This window comes from Vidua chalybeata, chromosome 1 (genome assembly GCF_026979565.1).
Source record: "Vidua chalybeata isolate OUT-0048 chromosome 1, bVidCha1 merged haplotype, whole genome shotgun sequence".
NCBI lineage: Eukaryota > Metazoa > Chordata > Aves > Passeriformes > Viduidae > Vidua > Vidua chalybeata.
In genome coordinates this window covers 121,399,182-121,421,134 of record NC_071530.1, presented here as the reverse complement: position 1 = coordinate 121,421,134, position 21,953 = coordinate 121,399,182, and the positions used below count along the sequence as shown (strand labels likewise).

Below are 21,953 nucleotides of genomic sequence, written 5' to 3'. Positions count from 1 at the left end.
GTTTTCATCCATCTTTAAAAACCATTCTCGTTAAATCTCAAGTCTGTTTGTCCCTCCATTGCTTTGCACTGTCCTGATGAAGCTGGGGAGCTGCTGCAGGCAACACTCCTTCCTACAAGAAAGAGGAAGTGCAGACCCTGGGGCAGTTCCAGTGTTAACAGAGTAGGGGAGAGGTTCATGAGGGAGAATGGGGGTGACACAGAGGCTGGTGGAAGAGAGAGGCAACTGTGTGTGCACTGAGATGCAGAAAAATGTACCTCTTGGGTATGAATTTGGTGAACTTCTGAAAAATCAAAACAAGCCCTTCTAAATGAATACTCTAGTCCCCTTTTGCACTACTGTAGCTTTTTCAAGATTGCATCTTCATCAAAAGAGCTGACAGCTGTTGATAAATCAGCAAGAGTATTATATGGTGATATTAAGGAGTCTTGCATTTATCATGATTATGATCAATATTTTCTTTTTAAGGTAAAAATAGGCAATGACACTACTACTGGAACAGGCCCAAACAAGAAAATAGCTAAAAGAAATGCAGCAGAAGCAATGTTGCTACAGCTGGGATACAAAGCCTCTACTCCTCTTCAAGACCAGACAGAAAAGGTGAGAACCAATTGTTGTGATGCCCACAATTTACCCTTGTCTAGGTTTTTAAGCTGTATCAGCTAATCACTTAGTAAAACTGGAAGCTTAAGCTTGTGCACACCCTGTTTTAGGGAGTTGCTTGTCACAGATTGGCCTTTATTTAGCTACAGCTCTACAGCTACCCTTAGTATTAAGTGCAGCCTCTGCTCCTGTGAGAGTAATTAGGAACAGAAACAGAGTTCCATAGAATAGCATGTGTGCAAAAGTGTACATGTGATCCATGCACCTATTTCTACTTACAAATCAGGATGAAGGTACCTCTTGCTTTTATTCCATTTTGGGCATTCATGAGAGCCCAAAGGAACGGAAAGAACAGAAAGGAACAACATTAGTAACTTTCATATATGAAGTAGTAATCAATGTTTATCTTCCCATTACATGTGCACTAAAAGCATTACAGAAAAGTAATGGCCTTTTCACATTTGATGACTGATAAAGAAAATGTGTGTCACTTTTTTTAATGAAGAAGGAATTGCATTTTAAATTCATGTGTTGGAAGTATGTATTTCCACGTTAGCTGTCTGTAACTTAGCACTCCTCTCCTGCCTTGAATTTATTGATTAGGGGTTTTGTAACCAAAATTGGCTGTTAAAGTTTTGCCTTTTGTTTTCTGAAAAGATACTTGGTAAAGTATTTGACTAAGCTGTGGACCCTAAACAGCTTCTGTCATATACAGGCTCACTGCATGTATATATTTTGATAATTATTTATATGTTTACTGTGGCTGCACTAGGTAGCCAACAGAATATTCTGTTGGGATTTTCTAGGACTATATAATAAATCTGAATACAGTATATATGTACACATCTATGTATATGTAAATATGAAGATATTCTGTTCTATACGTTCTGTATTCCTAACCAGGAAAAGAAATACTGTACTGGTTACTTGGCCCCACCTTCTTCTGTTTCACTGTCCTTTGAGAGTAGCAGCAATATGTGTGCTGTTCACACTCACCTTCACTATGTTCTTCACTATATGTCTTAGTCATAGACAAGTGTGAAATACTCTAAACAGACTACTTGGAATCTGGATGATGTTCCTAGTGAGAACACACTGCGCAGACATGGCCATTGAAAAAAAAAGCTTCTGACTGAGTCAAATGATAATTCATTTTCACCAGAATGCGGAGGCATTTCTGCTGTAGAATATACTCTCTATGGTATAAAACTATCAACTTTTTCTTCACTTCCAGTTTTACCAAATGGCTTTAATAAAACAAGTCAAAACAGAAAAACTAATTTTTTTATTCTAATACGAAAACATAGGTTTTTATTCTTGGATTTTAAATTGGCTGAACTAATTTTACTCAGTATGTTTCAGAGATAAAGGCTGAAAAAAATCAGCCCACAACATAGTTTCTTTGGAGAGCTCTACATGGTGGAAACTTGTGGTTACATTGCAATCCTTACCAAAAAACTGAGTGACTAAAAAGGGATGCTGCTGCTTTGTTTCCCTACATTTATTAAGCTATTGCTTACAAGTGCATTGTCTTTAGAAAATCAAGCTTAATTGCATACTTGCAGATGTAGACATTTTAGGATTGGTGGACTCGTGTACAGTGGCCTAATACCATTCTGAATACAATGAACAAACAGGTTACTGTATCCAAAAAATGTGAAGCACTCAACTTTTATGTAGTAGCAGTATAATAAAAAAATCATCATAAATTTTTTAAGCTTTGTTGGGGTTTAAGGACATGAAATATCTAGAGCATTTGGTTTTATCTTCTGTGTATATGTCTGGACATATTTGGAGATGCACAAGTTAGTTTGTGTAGCTGAAGGAATTTTAACTCTCAAACTAAACTGTGGTGGAGAAGAGGGAAAATAACCCTTAGATCTCTATCAATTTGAGCATTGCAAAATTCCTTGCATATAAATTGCACAATAAAGATATACCGTTAGAAGATACTTGTTTCACTGTTTGAATCCAAAATGGATCCCAGTGTAGATTAGTTGATGTAGCAGGTTGGCATCTAAATAGATAATTTTCACCTGTATATTTTTTGCTGATGTTACAAAAGGCAATTCTTTTTTCCCCCTGTGCCCCTTTTTCCTCAAGTCCTTCCATTCCATTCCTCCTCCCTTAAAAAATAAGCAAAACTAAATTCAGTGGGTTTTTTCCCTTAACCCTCTTACATAAAATGTGACTGTATTTATTGTTTTAATGGAGACCTAAGAGCATTATAAGAGCAATGTGTAGTGCTGATGGCAGCACAAGTAATCCAGGTAAATGTAGAAAAGTAAAGGCTCTGCTCTTTTCTGGGTTAAACTGATTCCTCAAAGAAATCAGTAATGGTTGTGCAGAGCCTTGAGGAGAGCAATCTGGAGGTATGCTGGGAGACATTTTGCAGTTGTCAGAATTTTAGCTCTATGGATGAGAATGGGGAGTTGTAATAATTTTTTCATGTTTCCACTTTTTTGTTTCTTCTTGCCACTTGTATTCTCTTAGAAAGAAGAAAACCAAGATAGATTGCATTCATGTGAGGCAGCAGTACTAAGGATCACTTACTCATAGAGGAATTGTTGTTAAATTCCCTGTCATGATCAAGTTAATAAACAATAAAAAAGAGAAGAATGAGGAAAGTTGGAAATCTCTTATTGTAACAGTGTGTTCGTGCTGGCATCATGTTACAGATGGTCAGGATGGATTCCTGAGAAAACCATGCTGTTGTTAACATCAGTAAATACAAACATATTTATAGATTTCATATTGCTTATTCATATGAAGAACTGCTGTCACTCGTATTTTCAAATGTACATGCTACCTGCTTCATAATATGAATAAAACAAATTATATGAAATTAAAGTGTATGGATGTAGGTGACCAGTTTGAAAGCTGACTGTAATGCCTGTCCTCCTTTTCCATCAAATATCTCCCATTTTCACTGCACATTGCCAAGGCTCTTTGTGAGGTACATGATGATGAAAAGCAGGGAAACAATCATTGAAATACCTGCATTTCACAGTGTGCTCTCCCCTCCTCTTTTCCAAGTAAAATGTATCATTTAGTGGTCTGTATTATGACATGGTAGTAATCTAAACAGCCTTAATGCAACCTCTGAAATGCAGAGGCAGATTTCAGCTGGTCAATTTTCCTTCTCATCTCTTTCACTTTCCAACTCCATCTTTGAGAGCAAATGATTACAACTTTGTTCTGGCATATAGCCTGTTTTGCTGTGAAGTTTTCTATTTGCATAGAAAATCCCAGTGAAATCTGAAAAGGATCATTCATTTCACATTCATAAAGCTGGTTGTTGATAGCTCCTAAGTAATGAGGAAGCTCGGACTTCTTTATCCAGTTTTATACACAAACCTAGGTCATTGCCCTCTTATTTACTGTGTAAACCTCAGTAGTGGCTTCATTTTGAACCTCTGTGTTAATTGTTCCCCTTTTCCATGTCAGAGTAATACCCATTATTAAACATAGTAAAATTAATTTGAAGATAATCAGCTTCCTCAAAAATATATTAAAATAATGGAAAACTGTAATAATTTTTAGTTCCACTTCAGTGACTAAATTGATTCCTAACAAGTAAATATTTTAAAATTACACCCAAAGTACTTTATAGTGTTTACACATTCTTTCATAGGTGGTAATTAGGATCTTGTTTTAGAATGTAATTTCTCTGTTGACTGTTTATGTTTTCAGTTGAGAGCCGCTTAAAACATTTAATTTTATTTAAGTCTGATTTGGTAATATATTGAGTTGAACCTAATCCTTGGGGAAACATTTATATTTCAGTGTTAGGCAATAGTTGTTAATGTTTACTCATGAAGGGTACATTACTCAAATAACGTATCTTAGGCAAAAATGAAGATGAGTTAGCACAATTTTGTGAACAGATGTGGCAGTCTCAACTCATCCTTTTTAGTATATTTCAACTAACTTTATAAACAGGAATGTTCTGTTTAGGGAGCAGTTTACTCTTTACTTACTTCTCTTTCTCTACCTGTTTCAGCTTGGAGAAAACAAAAGTTGGAATGGCCAAAATGTTGGGTTTCCTGAGCCAACAAGTAATAGTAAGTATTGCTTTGTAAATTTATATTGATACTTATTTCTCTTTGTCTCTGTATGATTTGGATTATTCAAGACAATTGTAATGCTTTTTGTAAATATTTTAGGGGTTTTGTTGCAATTAGATTAATTAACCCCTGAGTGTCGTGTGTGTGAGTGTAGGTATGAACGAGTGCAGAAACAAGGAAATTTTTATCTACTCATTGAATAATTGAATCCTTCAGTTTGTAAGGAATTTTAGGAGGTCACCTAAACTGCTTGTTCAAAGCAGAGTCAGTGCAGAGTTGAGATAAGGTTGCTTGTGGCTTTTTCACAGTTTCACAGCTTCTCCAGTGATGAAGGTTCCATAGCTTCTCTGGGCAGCCTGTTTCAGTGCTTAACTGTCTTCACATTGATTTTTTTTTTCTTTTTATATCCCATTCAGAACATCTCCTGTTTGTTTATGACTGTCATCTCCTGTTCTTCTGCTATATACCTCAGTAATGTGCCTGCCTCCATCTTTTCTGACAAACTCTTCTTAGATATTGGAAGGGTGCTATTGGGTCCCAACAGATTTCCATTATCTAGGAATTTATCTACCTAGACTCTAAAATCACAGCTTAGAGACAAGGATGCTGTGGGAGACATGATGTCAAAATCCTTGCCAAAGCCAAGGTAAATGACATCCACTGCTCTCCATTCATGAAACCAGTCATTTTATCATGGAAGACAATCACATTGTGTGCCCACAAATGGCTTTAAGAGGACTGCTTGATTTTCCCAGGGACCAGACTGAGGCTGAGCAGCCTGCCTTTTTTGAGTATAATGCATTTCTCCAGGCACTGGAGATTTCTTCTGATCTCCATGACCTTTTGAAGAGAACAGAGAGTGGCCTCATAATGATGCAAGCTGGTTGACTCAGCACACTAAGATATGTCCCATTTGGTCCAATGGATGCACAGGAAGTTCCACCTGAAAATGAGGGAGAACTTTACTGTCCAGGTGACTGAGCACTGGAACAGGTTTCCCAGAGAGGTTACGGAGTCTCCTTTACTGGAGATATTCAAGAACCATGTGGACACAATCCTGTGCTATGTGCACTGCAATGACCCAGCTTGAGCAGGGGGATTGGACCAGATGACCCACTGTGGTCCCTCCCAATCTGACCCAGTCTGCAATTCTGAGATTTTGTTATTTATTATATGGGTTTATTTCTAGCTTTTCTCACAACATCCCTGACTCTGATGAGGTTCTGCTACTGGCAGTTCCTCTCTTCCCTGAGCTTTGTCTATAAGACAGAAAAGCTCAACAAACCTTGTTGGTGAAGATTGAATTCTGTTTCACTGCAACAGGTAAAGAACAGGACAGTACTTGATGTGTTTATAACTAGATTTTTGCTGTTTAAAGTGGTAAAGATAATATAAATAGTACTTTTTCACTTTTTCATGAGCCCTGGATTTTTCTCTAGAACCATGTGTAGTTTTGAACTTCTTAAGGGTATCAAACATTATCTCTCTCACCTAAGGATTGTACAGACATGGACACACACATGAGCTACCTTCTATTTTTTGCCTATATACATCTGAAAGACATGGTCCTAAAAGCAGGTTTTAGTGGAGTTTCAGTGGTGTTCCAGTGGAGTTCAGTGGTGTTCCATTATAAATATGGTCTTCCCAGTCACCACAGGGGGACCCAGAGACCTGAGGAATAACTTGTGCTTCAACCTACACAACAGTTTGCTAGTGTTTAAAGTGATCTTGGATTCAGCACATGCAATTGTGTTTCCCTGAAAGGAAGGATTCTACAGGATCTAAGTCTTGCCATTAACAGCTTCCTTACAGTCTTGTCATCAACCCCCATCAATACTTTTAGATGATTTGTGTTTGTATTGTCAAAATCTCTAAGGACAAGATCTGTGAAATATATTCAAATGTTAACATCTTAGAGTTTGAGACAGCAGAATAAGACCTCTATCTTTTCTCCTGTCCTTTCAGGATCTTGTAGCAGAGATACTTACACATGAATCCACGATTTTCTGTTAAACCAACAATAAAAAAAAACCACAATCTCTTAGGCTGCTCAAGACAACTTTGACAGTTTTACCTTTAAATCCAAATCTAGAAGGAGAACACAAAGGCAAACTCATTCAACAGGAGACAAGATTAACAGAAATTATATTTTAGATTTGTGCTGACCAAATAACTTATTTTTCACAGACCTGCTCACAGACCTTTTTGCAGCCACTAGAGCCACAGTACAAAAACAGGTTTTCATTCTGAGACACTTTTGTACTGCTTGATGCCTTCATTTCCATTCTTCTGATCTACAAGTAAATTGGAAGTTGAAAGAGATGGAGCATGCCAATAGACAGGAGCATTTTTTCAGAGAGCATTGTTCTTAATCTCTTGACCCCCTTTTTTGAGGGTTCCAATCTAGAGGCAACATTAATAATAAGCAGGTGATTAAAGTGTATCACAGAATGTTAGAGGGTTGGAATGAATCTTAAAGGTTATCTAGTCCCAACCACCCCTGCCATGTGCAGGGATGCCATCCACTAGACCAGATTGCTCGAGTACTTATCCAGCCTGACTTTGAACACTGCCTGGGTGTTTTGAATAGAAGAAATGACTTTTATGCATGATCTCTCATGCACCTGTGAAGTGCAGGGTTTTTTAAAGTCAGTTCCAAACAAGTTCCACACTTGGAGATAAAAAATGTCACATCCTTACAGGTGTGAGTTTACTACTTAATTTTTAAGAACAGCACTTTTTGGTAGGTGAATTTACTTTTGAAGTTTTTTAAGTAATTCTTTTTAAGTTAGGAAGCTTTAAAAGAGGGCAAATGGAGCAGGTTTGCATTTCTTGGTACCATAAATGTAACTTTCAGTGGTCTTGAAAATCTGAGGCTCTGAGATTGCTACATCTACCATTTGGCAGCTTTTATTCATATTTCCAGTAATTTTATACCAGGAAAACAATTGTGTCCTGCTAGGACAGGCTATTGTGCATCAATTTCCTTTTGCAGACAGATAGTCTTTCTTTGTGTGTATAATGCCCTGTGTTTCCATCTGAGTCAAATAAAACTGGAATAGTAAAGGGAATTTGTGTACTTCAGTACAACAGAAAACAAAAATCATAACCATTCTGTATTTCAATACAGTTGAAGAAGAGATTTCATTGTACTCTTATGATGTTGTTTGTTTTTGCTGAGAAATACTCTACAGTCTGTATCCTCCTAATTAGTAGCTCAATATATATTTAGTATTCCCTATTAAATAGTCTTGAATATTAACTTCTCCTGTTGCTCTTATAAAGTCTAATAATAATGTTACTCTTGCATTATCCATGTGGCAAACCCACTTCTGTTCCTCCTACTCACTGGCAAAGCTTCTTCCCACAGGTTTACTTCTTTACCTGTCTTCTTCATTTCGCAATTTCAAAGAAAGATGAAACACAAAGCTATTGGTTTCTTGGTTTGGGATATCTTTGACATTCTTCACATGTGAAATGGCAAGAATATTGACTGAGTTTTTTCCCTTATGCTTCTGGAAGAGATTTTGAGAGACTGTGAGCAGACCAGAAGCATTTGCAGCCCATACAAAAGATGTTTACTGTAAACAGTAAACATTTATCTCTAGATTTAAGTAGTTATTAACAGAAACAAAACATGCAACAAAAGAACAATACTATTACAAAGTGCATTTTCATGGAAACATATTTTTTCTTTGTATTTCTGGATGGAGTAATCACAAACATCGTACAGAATGTGTTCTAGGAGAAACTGTAGATGAGCTATGAAGAACAGTATAAAAATAAAAGTAAAATATAACTGTGTTTTCATCTATTATAATTCTAAGAAGGAAAAAAAAATGACCATAACTGTTTTTACATGTTTCCCAATTTCAGTTTTCCATCGTATAGGTTTCCTTCACCTATTTCTAACAATTTTGGGAGTCCCAAACTACTGAAAATCTGATAATTAAAAAAAAAAAAATTCAGAGCAATCCTACCTCTCTCTAAAGGACAGACTCTTTGTTTTTCTTCCCTAACATTTTATTACTCGGGATTCGTGCATGACTTTACAGTCTTTGTTCTTCGGAGTACATCTGCTCCTGCTGTTTGTTCACCACCTGAAATCATAACCATTTGTTTGTGACATGACAATTAGTTACTGTGAGGATGATTAGATTGTCACCAACAGATGATTATGATTTCAGACGGTAAATGAGCAGCAGGAGCAGATGATCTCCAAAGGAACAAAGATACTTGATCTCATACAATTGTTCTCAGTGACAAAAAAAAAAAAAAAGAAAAAGGAGAGAAAAAAGCAAATAGATATTCTGGAGTTTCTTAAGTCTGTAATGAGAAAATTTTATATTTTTCTGTAAATAACATTTATTTTAGTATTTTTAAAACTCTACTTCAATATTAGATTAAGAAATATAAAAAATACAAAAAGATTTGGTGTTATTATAAGCCCTAAATGTATGGATACATTCAGATTCTTACTTAGAGGTTTCTTCACCAGCTTTTTGGAGAAAATAAATGCAATATAAATTATGCATTTATGAAATATTGCATACTAACACATCTTCACATTGAAGGAAACAAAGTTAAATTTGTTTGAACTTTGTAGTTCTGGCCCTCAGTAGCTTCAGAAAGATATTTTTTATATAGTCCTCTAATTGTTTGTTTTTCAACTGGGGATCTTGATGAAAACTTCCAGTAGATAATTTAATACCCCTATGTTTCCACAAGCAGGAACAGAAGTCTACCGTTTTGGAATAAAGTTTTTGTTTTGTAGTTTGGGCATTTTTAATTGGAATGTTTGTGTGTTATATTTTGCTGAAATATGTAATTCTTTTGGGTATATTTCAAAGGTGATTTATAGTGGATTGTGTGCATTTTTACTTGCTGAGTGCTACTGTTGCATTGGACTTGGCTTCTGAATTGTTTCCAAATTTACTCAGCTTTGTCAATTGTAATGTACTCTTGCTAGGAATTACATTGATACATCACTAAATGTTCACTGAATTATTTGCCATTCTGACAAGAAACCACGATAAAGGGATTGAAAACACCACTTACTTGGTGAAAGGCCACAGCACAATAGTTTTCCATCTGTTCATTTTGATATTTTTGTTCTGTTTTGTGGGGATTTTTTCTAGCTAGCAGACTGTCAGGTGAACATTATACCATCAATGGAGCAGTCCTTCAGCTGAGCCATTTGTCCTCACTTTATATGTCTCACAGCCTTGACTAGAGTCTCTTATCACAGCTGGTTATGTTTAAATAATACCTTGTCTCTGTAACTGCTGAGTTGATTTGCTAATTTTCTAATTAAATTTTCTTTCTAATTGAAGATACGGGAAAATTAAATTTAGAAGCAGAGGAGATTTGTTCAATTTTATTTCTTTCCTAATTTACTGAAAATAGGAAATCCATGCTGCATTTGGCATTATTAATAACTGATGTGTCATTTTTCAGTTTCATTTAACAATGAAAATAATTTTGTCCAGCATAATACCAATTAAATGCATCTTACATATTTTCTTTAATAGTTGAAAAAACTTCTAAAACACCTAATATTAAAAAACATATTAAGAAAGCAGGGAAGGGAGTGTTATTTTTTTCTTTGCTGTTCTGAGAACTAGTGACAAGAGCCAAATTAGCATTTTTATGTGTGAGTGGGATTTGGGCTCAACTCTGGAGTGTAAGACAACAACTGCAAGTGGTCCTTCTCTATTTCCCACATTTCCACTTTTGAGATGCTCAGTTAAGTGCTTGAAGTTCTGCAAGGTTTGCATCTTCAGAGATGATGATTTCTTTCCTGAGTTTAGAGTGCAATGTGTGTTTATGAAGAGCCTAGTGTTTTAAGCATGTGCCCAGAGCATTGGAGACTTAGTTTTCTTCTTCAGCAGGAGGAGAGTATTCATGGAGTGCAGAGTCATCTGGATGATGGCAGCTGCCTTTTGGAGATGTGGATCTAATATGATTTGCAGCCAAAAAAGAAACAATCAAATGCTTTTAAAATATAGGAAATTCACAGGGAAGGAGTGATCTAAAGTAATCATGACTGTAGTTTGCCTGTTGGTTGAAACTCTTGTGAATGAAAGTGCAGATGTGTATTCAGGTGTTCTCTGGCTGGTTTGCAGATATTCTGCCTATTTTAGATACAGCTTAAAAAGAAAGAGTTGTGAGAAACCTGCTGCCTGGTTCTTAAGTAGTACAGATTGTGCATATGTAAGAAATATAGACTTGGGCTATGAGGTCTGTGGTTTGGATGCCCTCAGGACAAGAAGGAGCTGTCTGGGAGACTGCTTAGCCATCAAGCTTTTGATGTATAAAATGTATAAAGAGGAAGCAGCCACCATGGCAGGAGACAGCTAGCTCTGTGAATGGAGATAATTTCAGATCGTGTAGCCTTTTGTTTTTACCAGTCTCCTAAAAGGTCGATATGAATTACATTTTTCAAGGTTGCTAGTCTATTTCTTTGGAAAAATCTGCTCATGAAGCAGAAACGCAGAGCTTTTTTTTGATGTTAACTCTCAAATTCAAATTTAATTATGTAATTATGCTAAGTCTCTGCATTTGGTTTTCTGTCTTCAGGTAAGAAAATGGAGCAGCATCACATAATTCACCTCAGAACAGTGTTACTCTAAATACTTCCACTTTTCTGGAGTCTTTTCTCCTTTTCCAATTCCCTTCCCTCCAACCTGGAACCCACCATGTACTTCACCCTTAGTCTAGAATGATCATGTCCTTGAAAAACTGAATCTCCTGAACTGAAACTTTATTGCTGCCAGAACTAAAACTTTATTCTCCATTCTTTTCTTCATGCCCTTTCAACATCAAACACTGCTTTCTCCTCCTCTGATTTCCTTCTCACTCATACATATGCTGCGCTTGTTGATGGCCCCCTTGGCCTTCTTAGCTTCAGCAACCTCTCTGTCCTTGTCTAGTAGATCTGCTTATTATTTCCTCTCTTCTCCATGTGGGTCAGGCCTTTGTTTTCATCATCACCATTCTCATTCCCCTCCTAATCTGTTAATGAATGGTCTTGCCTGCCTCCAGTTGCACTTAGGCACTCTCCTAAATTGCTTTTCCCCCACAAATATCACTTTCTAGCAGCTGTTACAAGCACCTTGATCTGCCAGCTCACTAGCTTGATTTGCTCCTGCTCCAAATTTGCTGATCCTCTTTACTGCTAAGCATATTGACCTTCCTTCTGTATTTGATTGGTTATTTTCTGAACCTGCTCAATCTTAATCTTTGGGTATGTGGTACGTGGACATATTGCTGGAAAATTATGATGTAGAAATTACCATGTAAAACTTAGAGAAATTACCATGTAAAACTTTCATCTGTCTATTGGAATATTTCATAGAATATCCTGTAGAAATTCCCCACTGCAAATGCTATGTCTTATTTTTTACCAAAGTGTTATGTATTCAAGCTGTAGTAAAGCTAGGGGAGAATTCAAAGGACTTTCCTCATGTTAGTTAAATACCAAATTTTAAAGGAATGCATACAATTTAAATCCTGCAATACTGCAATTTCTGTTTTGGCTATACAAAAAATAATCCAGTGAAATTAGGGATATCAAGACCTGATTTCATGAAGAACTAAATAGTATATACTTCAGTACCATGGTTGTTTTAAGGTTAAACAAAGTTCGTATTTTCACGAGCAGCTTTATATAACATCAGTTTGTTTAAGGTCATGTAGACGAGATCTTTTGATTGAAAGACATTGTGTAATGACAAAACATTTTTTCATGTCTGAATATTGCAGTAGCTGGTGACTTAGAAATACCATGGATAGCTGTGTTAAGTAATAATTGCAGCTTGGTATTTCAAGCCAAGATTGTGTGTAGACAATTGCTGAGAACGTAATGGCCATACTATTTGCCTATTCAATTGTCTGACTGACCTTTTCTGAGTTCCTACTGAGGTAATGAAATTTGAAAATATGCTAGTATATAAATAGCCTTTTACACTGAATGGGGTATAAAACAATTTATTTTTATTATAATATTTACATTTTTCAGTCTTGTTATTTGAAGTAGTTATTTGGTTTTGTAAATTCTTTTTTCTTTTTTTATGTCAGTAGATTTGTAATAGGCCATATTTTAGGGCCTGTTGAGAACCTGCCAGTTCTAGGGAGTAATTATTGTATTTGAGTATCCCCCATACCTCTTAAGTTTTCGTCCATTTTAATGTACAAAATTTTGAATTCAGGATTAGATCCAGTTCTAACTTTTCCTTCTTACAGCCTTACTACAAGATTTTTCCATGTACTTTATGCACCACATTATAGGCAGGCTTTATTCAATGTGACTACAGATAGCATAATCTGAAAGAAAGCTTTTTGATGATTATCTATCAAATATTTTATTCAGTTCCAAAACTACTGATTATTTCCTTATGAACAGTCTTTTCTTCATCTAGTAATGGGTTATTTCAAATACCAAGGTGCTAAACTTAATTCATGAGCATATCATATACAGAATTATACCATTGTTTACTCTGCATCATTGCACAAGACATGAAAACACTCCTGTGTGCCATGTCCCATATCACTGGTTGTAGTGCAGGGAAGAGCATGGGCTCTTAGCAGGGTCAGGGGAAGTCATATTGCAGCTGGCACTGCTTCTGACACATGAACAAGTATAGCTTTTTTGTAGGATAAGCAAAAATTTGGGGAGAAAACTATTATCCAAGGAAGCATAAAGTTGTGGTTTAGACCAAGTATAAATGTGAAAAGTCAGTGAGTGCCCTGAACCAGAGAAGTCATTGAGTGAAGGCAGAGGAAGAGTATCCCTACACTACTAATTAAGTATAGAAAAGTAGCACTGACATCCATATATATATATGCAGATTTTCAACACAAGCCTGATTCTTTAGGCCATCTTGTGGAGTTGAATGATAAAATTGAAATATCAACTTCTAATGTTTTCTGATCTTCCTGACAGAAACAGAAAATTGGAAATAGGTACCTGTGTAGGCTCTAATAGCTGTGAGTGTGCAGGCAATGCTGTCATCAGTGAACTTTTCTTAACTTAGTAGCCCACTGCTGTGGGGTAACTTGTCACTGTTCCTGTATCAGCAAATTCTGGTTTTGCAGAGTATTATTACATTGATGCTTGTTCAGTAATATTGTCAGTTCTTGCTCTTCACCCCATTACCTATGCAACAGTTTTTCTAATGGTTAGTTTTGTTTACCACAAACTCCAGAAAGTGGAAGACCCATTTGTAGAAATGTCCTGCCCAGCCCAGGCGACACTGAAGAGAAAGGGTTAGGGATAAAAATAATATCACTCAAACAGAACTTTCAGAGATTGTCTCTATTATGGCTGCTTAAAAAAAAAAAAAAAAAAGGTGCAATCAAAGCACTGAGATTACATTTCCAGGGCAAGGCTTGTGAGGGATCATTGGGCCATCTTGTATCTTATTCATACATTTGCCTTTTAGCTCTTTTGCTATTATCTAGTATGTGACAGCAGAAGTAGACAATGGAAGATGAAGAAATTTATTCTTAGGTAAGAAAGGTCTTTGGTGTGTTTTCATAGACTTCAGAAGATTGTGAGAGACTGCAAACAATTATTGCCAATGATGAGTAAGACATGTTTTTTAAATGCTAGTGATTACATTGCATAGCTAGCCTGCATATTTTTGTAGTGCATTTGCCCACAGGTTTAAATAATATAAATGGAAATTATTTTAACATGTTTCATAAATGTGCCTCTAAGTTAATGTCCACCAGAAGGTGCAGTGTTGTTGGTCTATTATAGATCCTGGGACTCCTAATAATTATGATTCTTCCTGTGAAGTATGGTGAAGCTTGTATGGGATAAATATTTAGTGGACACAAAAGTTTTTCTTAGCTGAAAATAAAAAAGAATGAAAATGTTTGCCTGGAGATGTTCTCCTGCAATGCATAAATGTGTTAGACGATACTATTTCTTTTCCCCTTGCTTTTTAATCAACTGATTGTTAGAAGACAAGATAATTTCTGAAGGGTTCTTTTGTTCTTGCACTTAATCCTCTGTTGTTGTATCCCTTGTCATTTGATAACTCTACTACTGTAACTAAATATATTTATACACTTTCCTATCATACAGCAGAGTTGAAGTAAGCAGGCAACAGTGAGGAATGATATATAAAATAATAGATAATGAATTACAATTAATATATGTTTTATAGAAGTTTTCAAAGAGACCAAGTTTCTATTGACTTTTTAAAACATGTTTGTAAAAAGCTTCATGAAACATAGGCCCTGAATATAAAAAGTTAATATCTTACAACTACATTAATGTAATGTCTAGAATATTACATTACTTTGTTTCCAGAGATAATCAATGATGGTAATATAATATCTGCCTCTCAGAGCCAATGTATGATTTAAATTAATTATTGCTTATAAAGCACTTTGAAGTCTTTAGCAGTAAGGTGTTGCAAAGTGTAAAAGTACTATTATTAATTTAACATCACCATTAAAGTCAGTACTTTAAGAGCATTTGCTATACTCTGTTCAATATCTTTCTATTCATCATATGCTGCATATTAGTTATTTTAACATTTAGAAAGCTTAGTAATCTGGAAGTATTCCAAACCATTGTTCCAGACAGCAGTTAGATATTTGGGTGGATCATGTAAAAACAGTGAAATGGCTGAGAAAGCATGTAAAATGTTTGTTTTAAGTAATATTACATCAATGGAACAGACATCTGCAGCACTGGACTTGATTTTAAACTTCTTTAAACTTCTTTTAAAGTTAACATTGTACTATGTTTTTCTAAAATTTATTGGGGGGGCTAATATCATGTTATTTCTAAACAAGTAGGCTGTTTTATCTTTTGTTCCATTTACATTTCTGTTTCTGAAATATTCGTGGGAAATCAGATTTACAGTGGGCAGTTCTTAGGAGGTGGTGAACACCTGCCACTCAGTATTTTTACTGCTGTTTGGTTTTGTAACCTAACGTCAACTATCAAGATCTGTATTATCTTTTTTTTTTTTTCAATTTTCATTAATCTTATGTCTTGTGTAAAACTTTAAAAATACAGGCAGAGGTAGGGCTTGGAGGTTACAGCCTCAGGAAAAGTGTGTAAAGTCTCTCTTCTCATATAGTGATTGTGTGCCATAAAATAATGCTGTGTATTTTCACAGTTGTTTATCTATTAGATTATGTTTGAAATTGTCCCAGATGGAGAAAAAGAAATTTTAGGGATTCTATCCTCCATCTTTCCCAGCAGCATTGTTTTGAATTTGTGCTTAGCTTTGGAGCTCAGCTCTGGAGTTCAGTCTACTGCCTTTGGAGCCAGTTCTAAACTAGGTAAAAGCAGCCTTAATGTTCAGGATCCAACCAGACTCCCCAGGAGGTAGGTGGGGAGAGCAATCAGGTGAATAACAGATATGTCTTTGTAAATGATATAAGCAGATGTTCCAGATTTCTAAAAGTAATATGAATTTAAAGCCAAATGTATGAGTAAATCAATTAAAAGATTCACCTGAAAGCAATTTGCTGAGTCGGCAGTGAGGAAGTTCCATTTTCACCATGTAGTTGAAAATGAGGATATTAATTACAGGTAATATTTTTTGAGTCTTCTCCTTGTGGTAGACATTTTATTTAAAAGTACTACTTGCACTTCTAGGATTAAAGGCATCGTTCCTAGGTACTGGAAATTAATTTCCTCCTCTTCTTTGAATTTATTCTACTTTCTGAGATTAATTTAATATGTACTACAAATGAATTAAACATTGAACCCTTTGATTTCTCTTGGGATTACTAAATCAGTTAACAAACAGGTTTATTATTCCTAGAATGAAATGCCATATGGCTCAGGTTCACTCATATTATGTGCTAGAAGATTAAAGTATGTTCTTAATATGAAATTACACATTTCAAGCTCATTTTCTGATGCATTAATAATAAGAAAAAGGTTTCCCTCTAGTATCAACCAACTGGTTATTTGTGTTTCCAAAAAATGCTTAATTGTGTAAGAAAACTAGCAAACTTCAGATTTAATTCGGCACATTTCCATGCACAGGACTATAAGCAAAACTGATCAAGTATTTATTTCTGATTCCAAGCAGGTTTAGAGTTGAGATATTTTCTAAAAAGGTATTCAAAATGCTTAAATGTAGATAAATTATCCCTAATTTACATCTCACTGGAAATATTTGGAAGTTACTCACATAAATAAATCTGGCTCTTTTAATGTTTACCTTAACTCCTGTTGATATTAAGTAGGACACATATATGCTTTCCTTTTTCAGTATAAACATTCTCAAAGGCAAGTAACTATTTGAAAACTATAGGATGAAAACTATGGGATATGCAGCTACATAAATAAATAAATAAATAAATAAATAAATTCCTCTTCACTGCAGAGCAGTCAGTCACACCAGAGTCATTAGCACAGTAACACTGGCTGCAGGGCAATTTAAGATTTTTTTAACCACAGGCTGCCCTTGTGATTCAGCAAACACTTCAAGCCAGCACTCGAGGCAGTGGTGCTACCACAAGGATCCACACTGCCCTTCCTTTGCCTCCAGCAGCTCATTCTCATGAACATCCCTACATGGTCCTACAGGTGCTGCTGCTGGCAATAGAGCAGCTGGGGAGTACAAACACCAGCTGTAGGAGGGAGGAAAAAACTAAACTACTTCTGGTGGCAACAGTGCTGATATAGACTAGTTTCAATTATTTGTGAAAAAATAGCTGAAATTATTGTATCAGATAGGAGGTAGAAGAATGTAGGGAAATAATGATTGTGCTACTATTTTGAAGTAACATCTGTTCTGATGGTTTGTAGGTCTTCAAACATTTTTTGTTCATATTGTGTGTTCTATGCTACCCACAGTTTAGTTTTAAAGTTAATGTTTGTATCATTTTAAAAAGAGTTGGGGAAGAGGAAGAAGAGGGCCCCGTCAGATCTGCTTTGTTTCTAAATATATTAGGTGACTTTATTTACAGTTACTGTAAAAAATATATATACTGCTTCTAAATTCTTACTTTGTTTTTCACTGTAAAATATGTTAATTAAAATTGTCTACATGTCAAACCCATTCCAAAGTAATGAGAATGATCTTTGATTTTGTTTTCAGCACCAAAGGGAATACTCCATCTCTCTCCTGATGTATATCAAGAGATGGAAGCAAGCCGCAACAAATCAGCCCCTGGTACCACTGTAAGCTATATGTCATCCAAAGAAATGAGCCAGACTTCTAGCTCTTTCTTCAGCATATCTCCTACCACAAATAGCACGGCCACCATTGCCAGGGAACTTCTCATGAATGGAACGTCCCCAACTGCTGAAGCCATAGGTCTAAAAGGAATATCTCCTGCTTCCCCCTGTTCTACAGTGCAACCTTCAAAACAGCTGGAATATTTGGCAAGGATTCAAGGCTTTCAGGTATGGGAGGGGGAAAATGAAGCTCTTCAGCCCGAATCATAGCGTTGCCATCAAGGTTTCACTCTTGCCCTCTTGAATGTGGGCGTGCATGTAACTTATCTTGTAAAATTAGCTGGTGTCTGAGGCAGTTTCTGGGTCCAGGAGATACAGATTTCCACCTTACATTTATCTTACTGCAGCCCATCTTTCTCTCCTATGTCTCTTCTCCTTAAATAATTACAGGCTTAAATTATGCTTTTAACTTGCACTTCTTTGAGAGTCTTCACCTCTTGGTTTCTCCCTTCAACTCTGATCCAGAAGCTACAGATGCACCACCTTACCTTTGCATTTGTCTTCTAGGCCAGGTCATTAGTTTTTTTTTTTTGCTTCCCACCCTTTACCTCTTAAATGTAACCTGATGTTTTGGTTTAGGAATGGTGCTATCCAATTTAGTGCCCCACTGACATTCTCCAAACCACTGCCACTCACTCACTCTCCCCTCCCCTTGTGGTGGGCTAGAGAGGAGAACTGGAAACAAAAAAGGTAAATGTCATGGGTTGTGATAAGAACAATTTACTAGAAACAGCGGTGGGTTAAGAAAACAAACAGTAACAGCAACAATGCTGGTGACAGAGGGTAGAAGAAATGAACAATTCCCATGGAAACCCCCTGAGAATAGCCAAAACCTGACTACGCCTTCTGCCACGCTTACTCGACTGGAAGAAACTCCCTCCCCCAAACCTGGCAATGACATGAGGTGGTATAATGGAATAATATCCAGGTTCTAGCCATGGCCCTTCCTGGCAATTGCAAAAATTAACCCTGTCCTGGCCAGAACCAGGACATTATCCACCCCTTGTTCTGTAGCATGCCCAGATCCTACACTATATGCCACTACATGCCCAGATCCAACTATATATATGTATGTACAAGCAGAGGCATCATTTCCCTAGTCAATGGCTGTTCCTCCAGGAGCCCAGATGGGTTTGCCTCCATGCTTCCAGTTGGCCTTTCTCCATTGATCCAGCCACCCCCATAGAGCATTTGTCACCATCCATGAGTCAGTGCAGAGGCAGAGCACTGGGCATTTCTCTTGTTGAATGATATTAAAAGCCAGCTAGACTGCTTTCAGCTCTGCAGCCTGACTTGATCCACCTTTTCCCTTAGTTCTTGTGATTAGCCATACAGCAATCTATATGGCAGTTTTCCATTTTTGATGTATCCCTACAATACAGCAGGATCTGTCAGTGAAGAGAGAGTATCACTTTTTGTTTCTGGTAGCTGATAACATGGTGGGGTCTCCTCAGCACATGTCACCTTTTCTTCCTCCTCTCCTGATGTTAATAAAAAATTGTCACCTTTATGCTAGTTCATGATTACTTCCAAGATCCCTGAGCTTTTGGAGTTTCCTATTCAAGCTCACTGTATGATCAGCACAGTTCACTCATTCTATGTAGCATTAGTGGCATGATGTGTGGAAGAGAATTTCTCTTGAAAGAAAAAGCCCAGCACTGGCAGTCAGGGTGACAGAAGAAGCTGTGCTTCAGTGCCAATCGCTTCTGAAGCAGTTTGAACCCTTCATAAGATGCCAGCATCCCTTTTTCAGTGGTTGTGTACCAGGCATGGATCCTTTGTATCCCCAGCTCCAGAATCCCAGGAGTCATCCTCCAGTGTCCCCTGGTACTTTTTGGCAGAGACTCCAGGAAGGACCATTCTCCCCATCTGCAGTATAGAGCACGGTTTTCACATCTTGTCCTGTCCTGACTGACCCAAGAGCTATTGCATGAACAATCTCTTCCTTACTTTGTTCAGAAGCTTGTTTTTCAGGACCCCGCTTAAAATAATTAATCTTCTGCATCATAACCTATAGAGGACTTTTGACCTGACTGAGCTCTGGAATATGCATTCTCCAGAAGTCCACAGCTCCTAGGAAAACCTGTATTTCCTTCTTGCTGGTTGATGGAGACATAGATGCTGTTTTGTTGACCATGGCCCTGAGAATCTGATGACATCCATCTTACCATTTTATTCCTAATGCCTGGATTTCCTGGCAGGTCCCTTGACCTTACTTTGCTTTAAAGCAAAACCAGCCTTCAGGAGGATTTGGATTATCTTCTCCCCTTTCTCAAAAACTTCTTCTGCTTGGTTGCCCCACACAATAATGTCATCAATATATTGCAAGTGTTAAGAAGCCTCACTCTTTTCTAGTGCAGTCTGGATCATTCCATGGCAAATGGTGGGAATGTGCTTCCACCCCTGGGCACTTGGTTCCAGTGTACTGTATGTCCATTTGGGTCCTTGAAATACCCACTCCGAGGTAGACTATACAAGGATGCACAAGACCTCTGGCCCATCACAGTGGGGTGGTTTTACTATTCATTCACGTAAGACCCCAGAACTCACTTGACAAGTCTTTTAAAAGGGCTTGCAGGTTTTTTATGTACCATTAATTAGATGCAAGAGAGAAATACCAACAAGATATTCTCAAGAGATGAAAACAATAAAAACTTTACTGGCAAATTTCAGAAAATCCCAGAACTTCAGCAAAAGTTTAGAGCAACATTCAGACAACATAAAATGTTTTGCAAAGCCTTAACTTTGCAAACTCTAGGCCTGACCAACTTAGCAAACTCCAACCAACCCAAGTTTAAGTTACTCAAATTTTGAGAAGGCATTATAAGAAGGAGAGGAAAGAGAAAGAGAGAAAAGATGCAGAAAAGAATGAATATAGCTAGCACTGCTGGGTTCCAGCAGTCTTCTAGCTGATAAAAAAATCCAAGGGAAGGTAGGGTCAAGACATGTGCCTGCCTGGTGTCCTGGCTTAACTACCCTTTGGTTTTCCTGGGCCCTTCCTCCAGGCAAGACTTCTGGTTTGGCCGCTACTGAGGAGCTGGGTTAGGGGCTTCAGAGATGGGATGAGGAGCATTGCCTCCAGTGTGCCTGTGACTGGCAGTCACTGTGAGGCTGGGATACAGCCTCTAGAGGATGGGGTGTGTGGAGCAGGGCATTGCCTCACCAGGGCAAGGCCCAACCTGCCCCTTTGCCCAACCTCACACACATCCAGAGTGTTTTGAGCAAGCAATCTCCTCCAGTCGCTCACAATACCCAGTCTTGAGTGTGTCTTCCAGTACAGGCAGCTCTTGGGATCCCCTGTCACCCCAGAAACAGGGGTGGAATCTGCCCCTGCATATCTTGGTAGCATGAGGGTACATGGTGCACTGGTGTCAACTAAAGCCTTAAACTCCTGTGGGTCTGGTGTGCCAAGATATCAGATCCACACAATCCAAGAGATTCCTCCACCTTGCTGGAGGCAGGACCCCTCCAGTTCTGGTCATGGTATTTGTTGCTCACAAATTTGAACTGAAGGTACTTCAAGTGCATTAGAAGCAACATCAGCCCTCCTGTTTTGCCTGAGGATTTGTCTACTGGAAACTGGAGTAGAAACTGGAAACTTATCCTTGAAGGATTTTCTGTGGTAGTTGTTCTTCCTCTCAACTCATGTACCCATGCTGCAAGGGCAGAGGTGGGTTTTCCATTCCACTTCCTCGTGTTCTCTCCGTGGTCATGCAAGTAAAACCACAGGTTACCTTGTGGTGTGTACCCTCTCTCTCAAGCAGGCGGGCGTTTGCTACCAACAGCAAGAATTCTGGTCCATACTGGCGGGCCATGGGACATGTCCTCTCCAGCTTGTCCAAGTCTTTCAAATCTGTCTGCCATCTTCGACAGTCTTGCCACAATTGAGGTGCAGTTTGTTAGGGAGGAAAAACCTTCATACCTTCAAATTGCCAGAGTCATATTGAAGCACTGTTTGTTCTCCTTCCATTGCCATTAATGTCAATGGTGTGTGATGATGGCGTGCTCTGCACAAACTTCCACCATGTGAACTCTGTGCACTGAACCTCATCTGGAGCTAC

General features: G+C 37.5%; 1 protein-coding gene and 1 long non-coding RNA gene across 4 annotated transcripts in view; one reads left to right on the top strand and one right to left on the bottom strand.

Annotated features, from left to right (window-relative positions):
- The window catches only part of STAU2 (staufen double-stranded RNA binding protein 2), a 170,080-nt gene that overhangs the window by 67,694 nt on the left and 80,433 nt on the right, over nt 1-21,953 (top strand). For all 3 annotated transcript variants that reach the window (XM_053948299.1, XM_053948308.1, XM_053948293.1), the window contains exons 10-12: nt 469-600; nt 4,607-4,667; nt 17,753-18,060. In XM_053948299.1, coding sequence (XP_053804274.1) covers nt 469-600; nt 4,607-4,667; nt 17,753-18,060 — 501 coding nt within the window. The remainder of the gene's footprint in view (nt 1-468; nt 601-4,606; nt 4,668-17,752; nt 18,061-21,953) is intronic.
- LOC128791038 (uncharacterized) lies at nt 6,870-8,730 on the bottom strand. The gene is made up of 3 exons (XR_008431952.1): nt 8,651-8,730; nt 8,055-8,185; nt 6,870-6,964 (listed from the first exon to the last, which is right to left on the bottom strand). It is a non-coding gene; the product is annotated as an uncharacterized LOC128791038 (long non-coding RNA).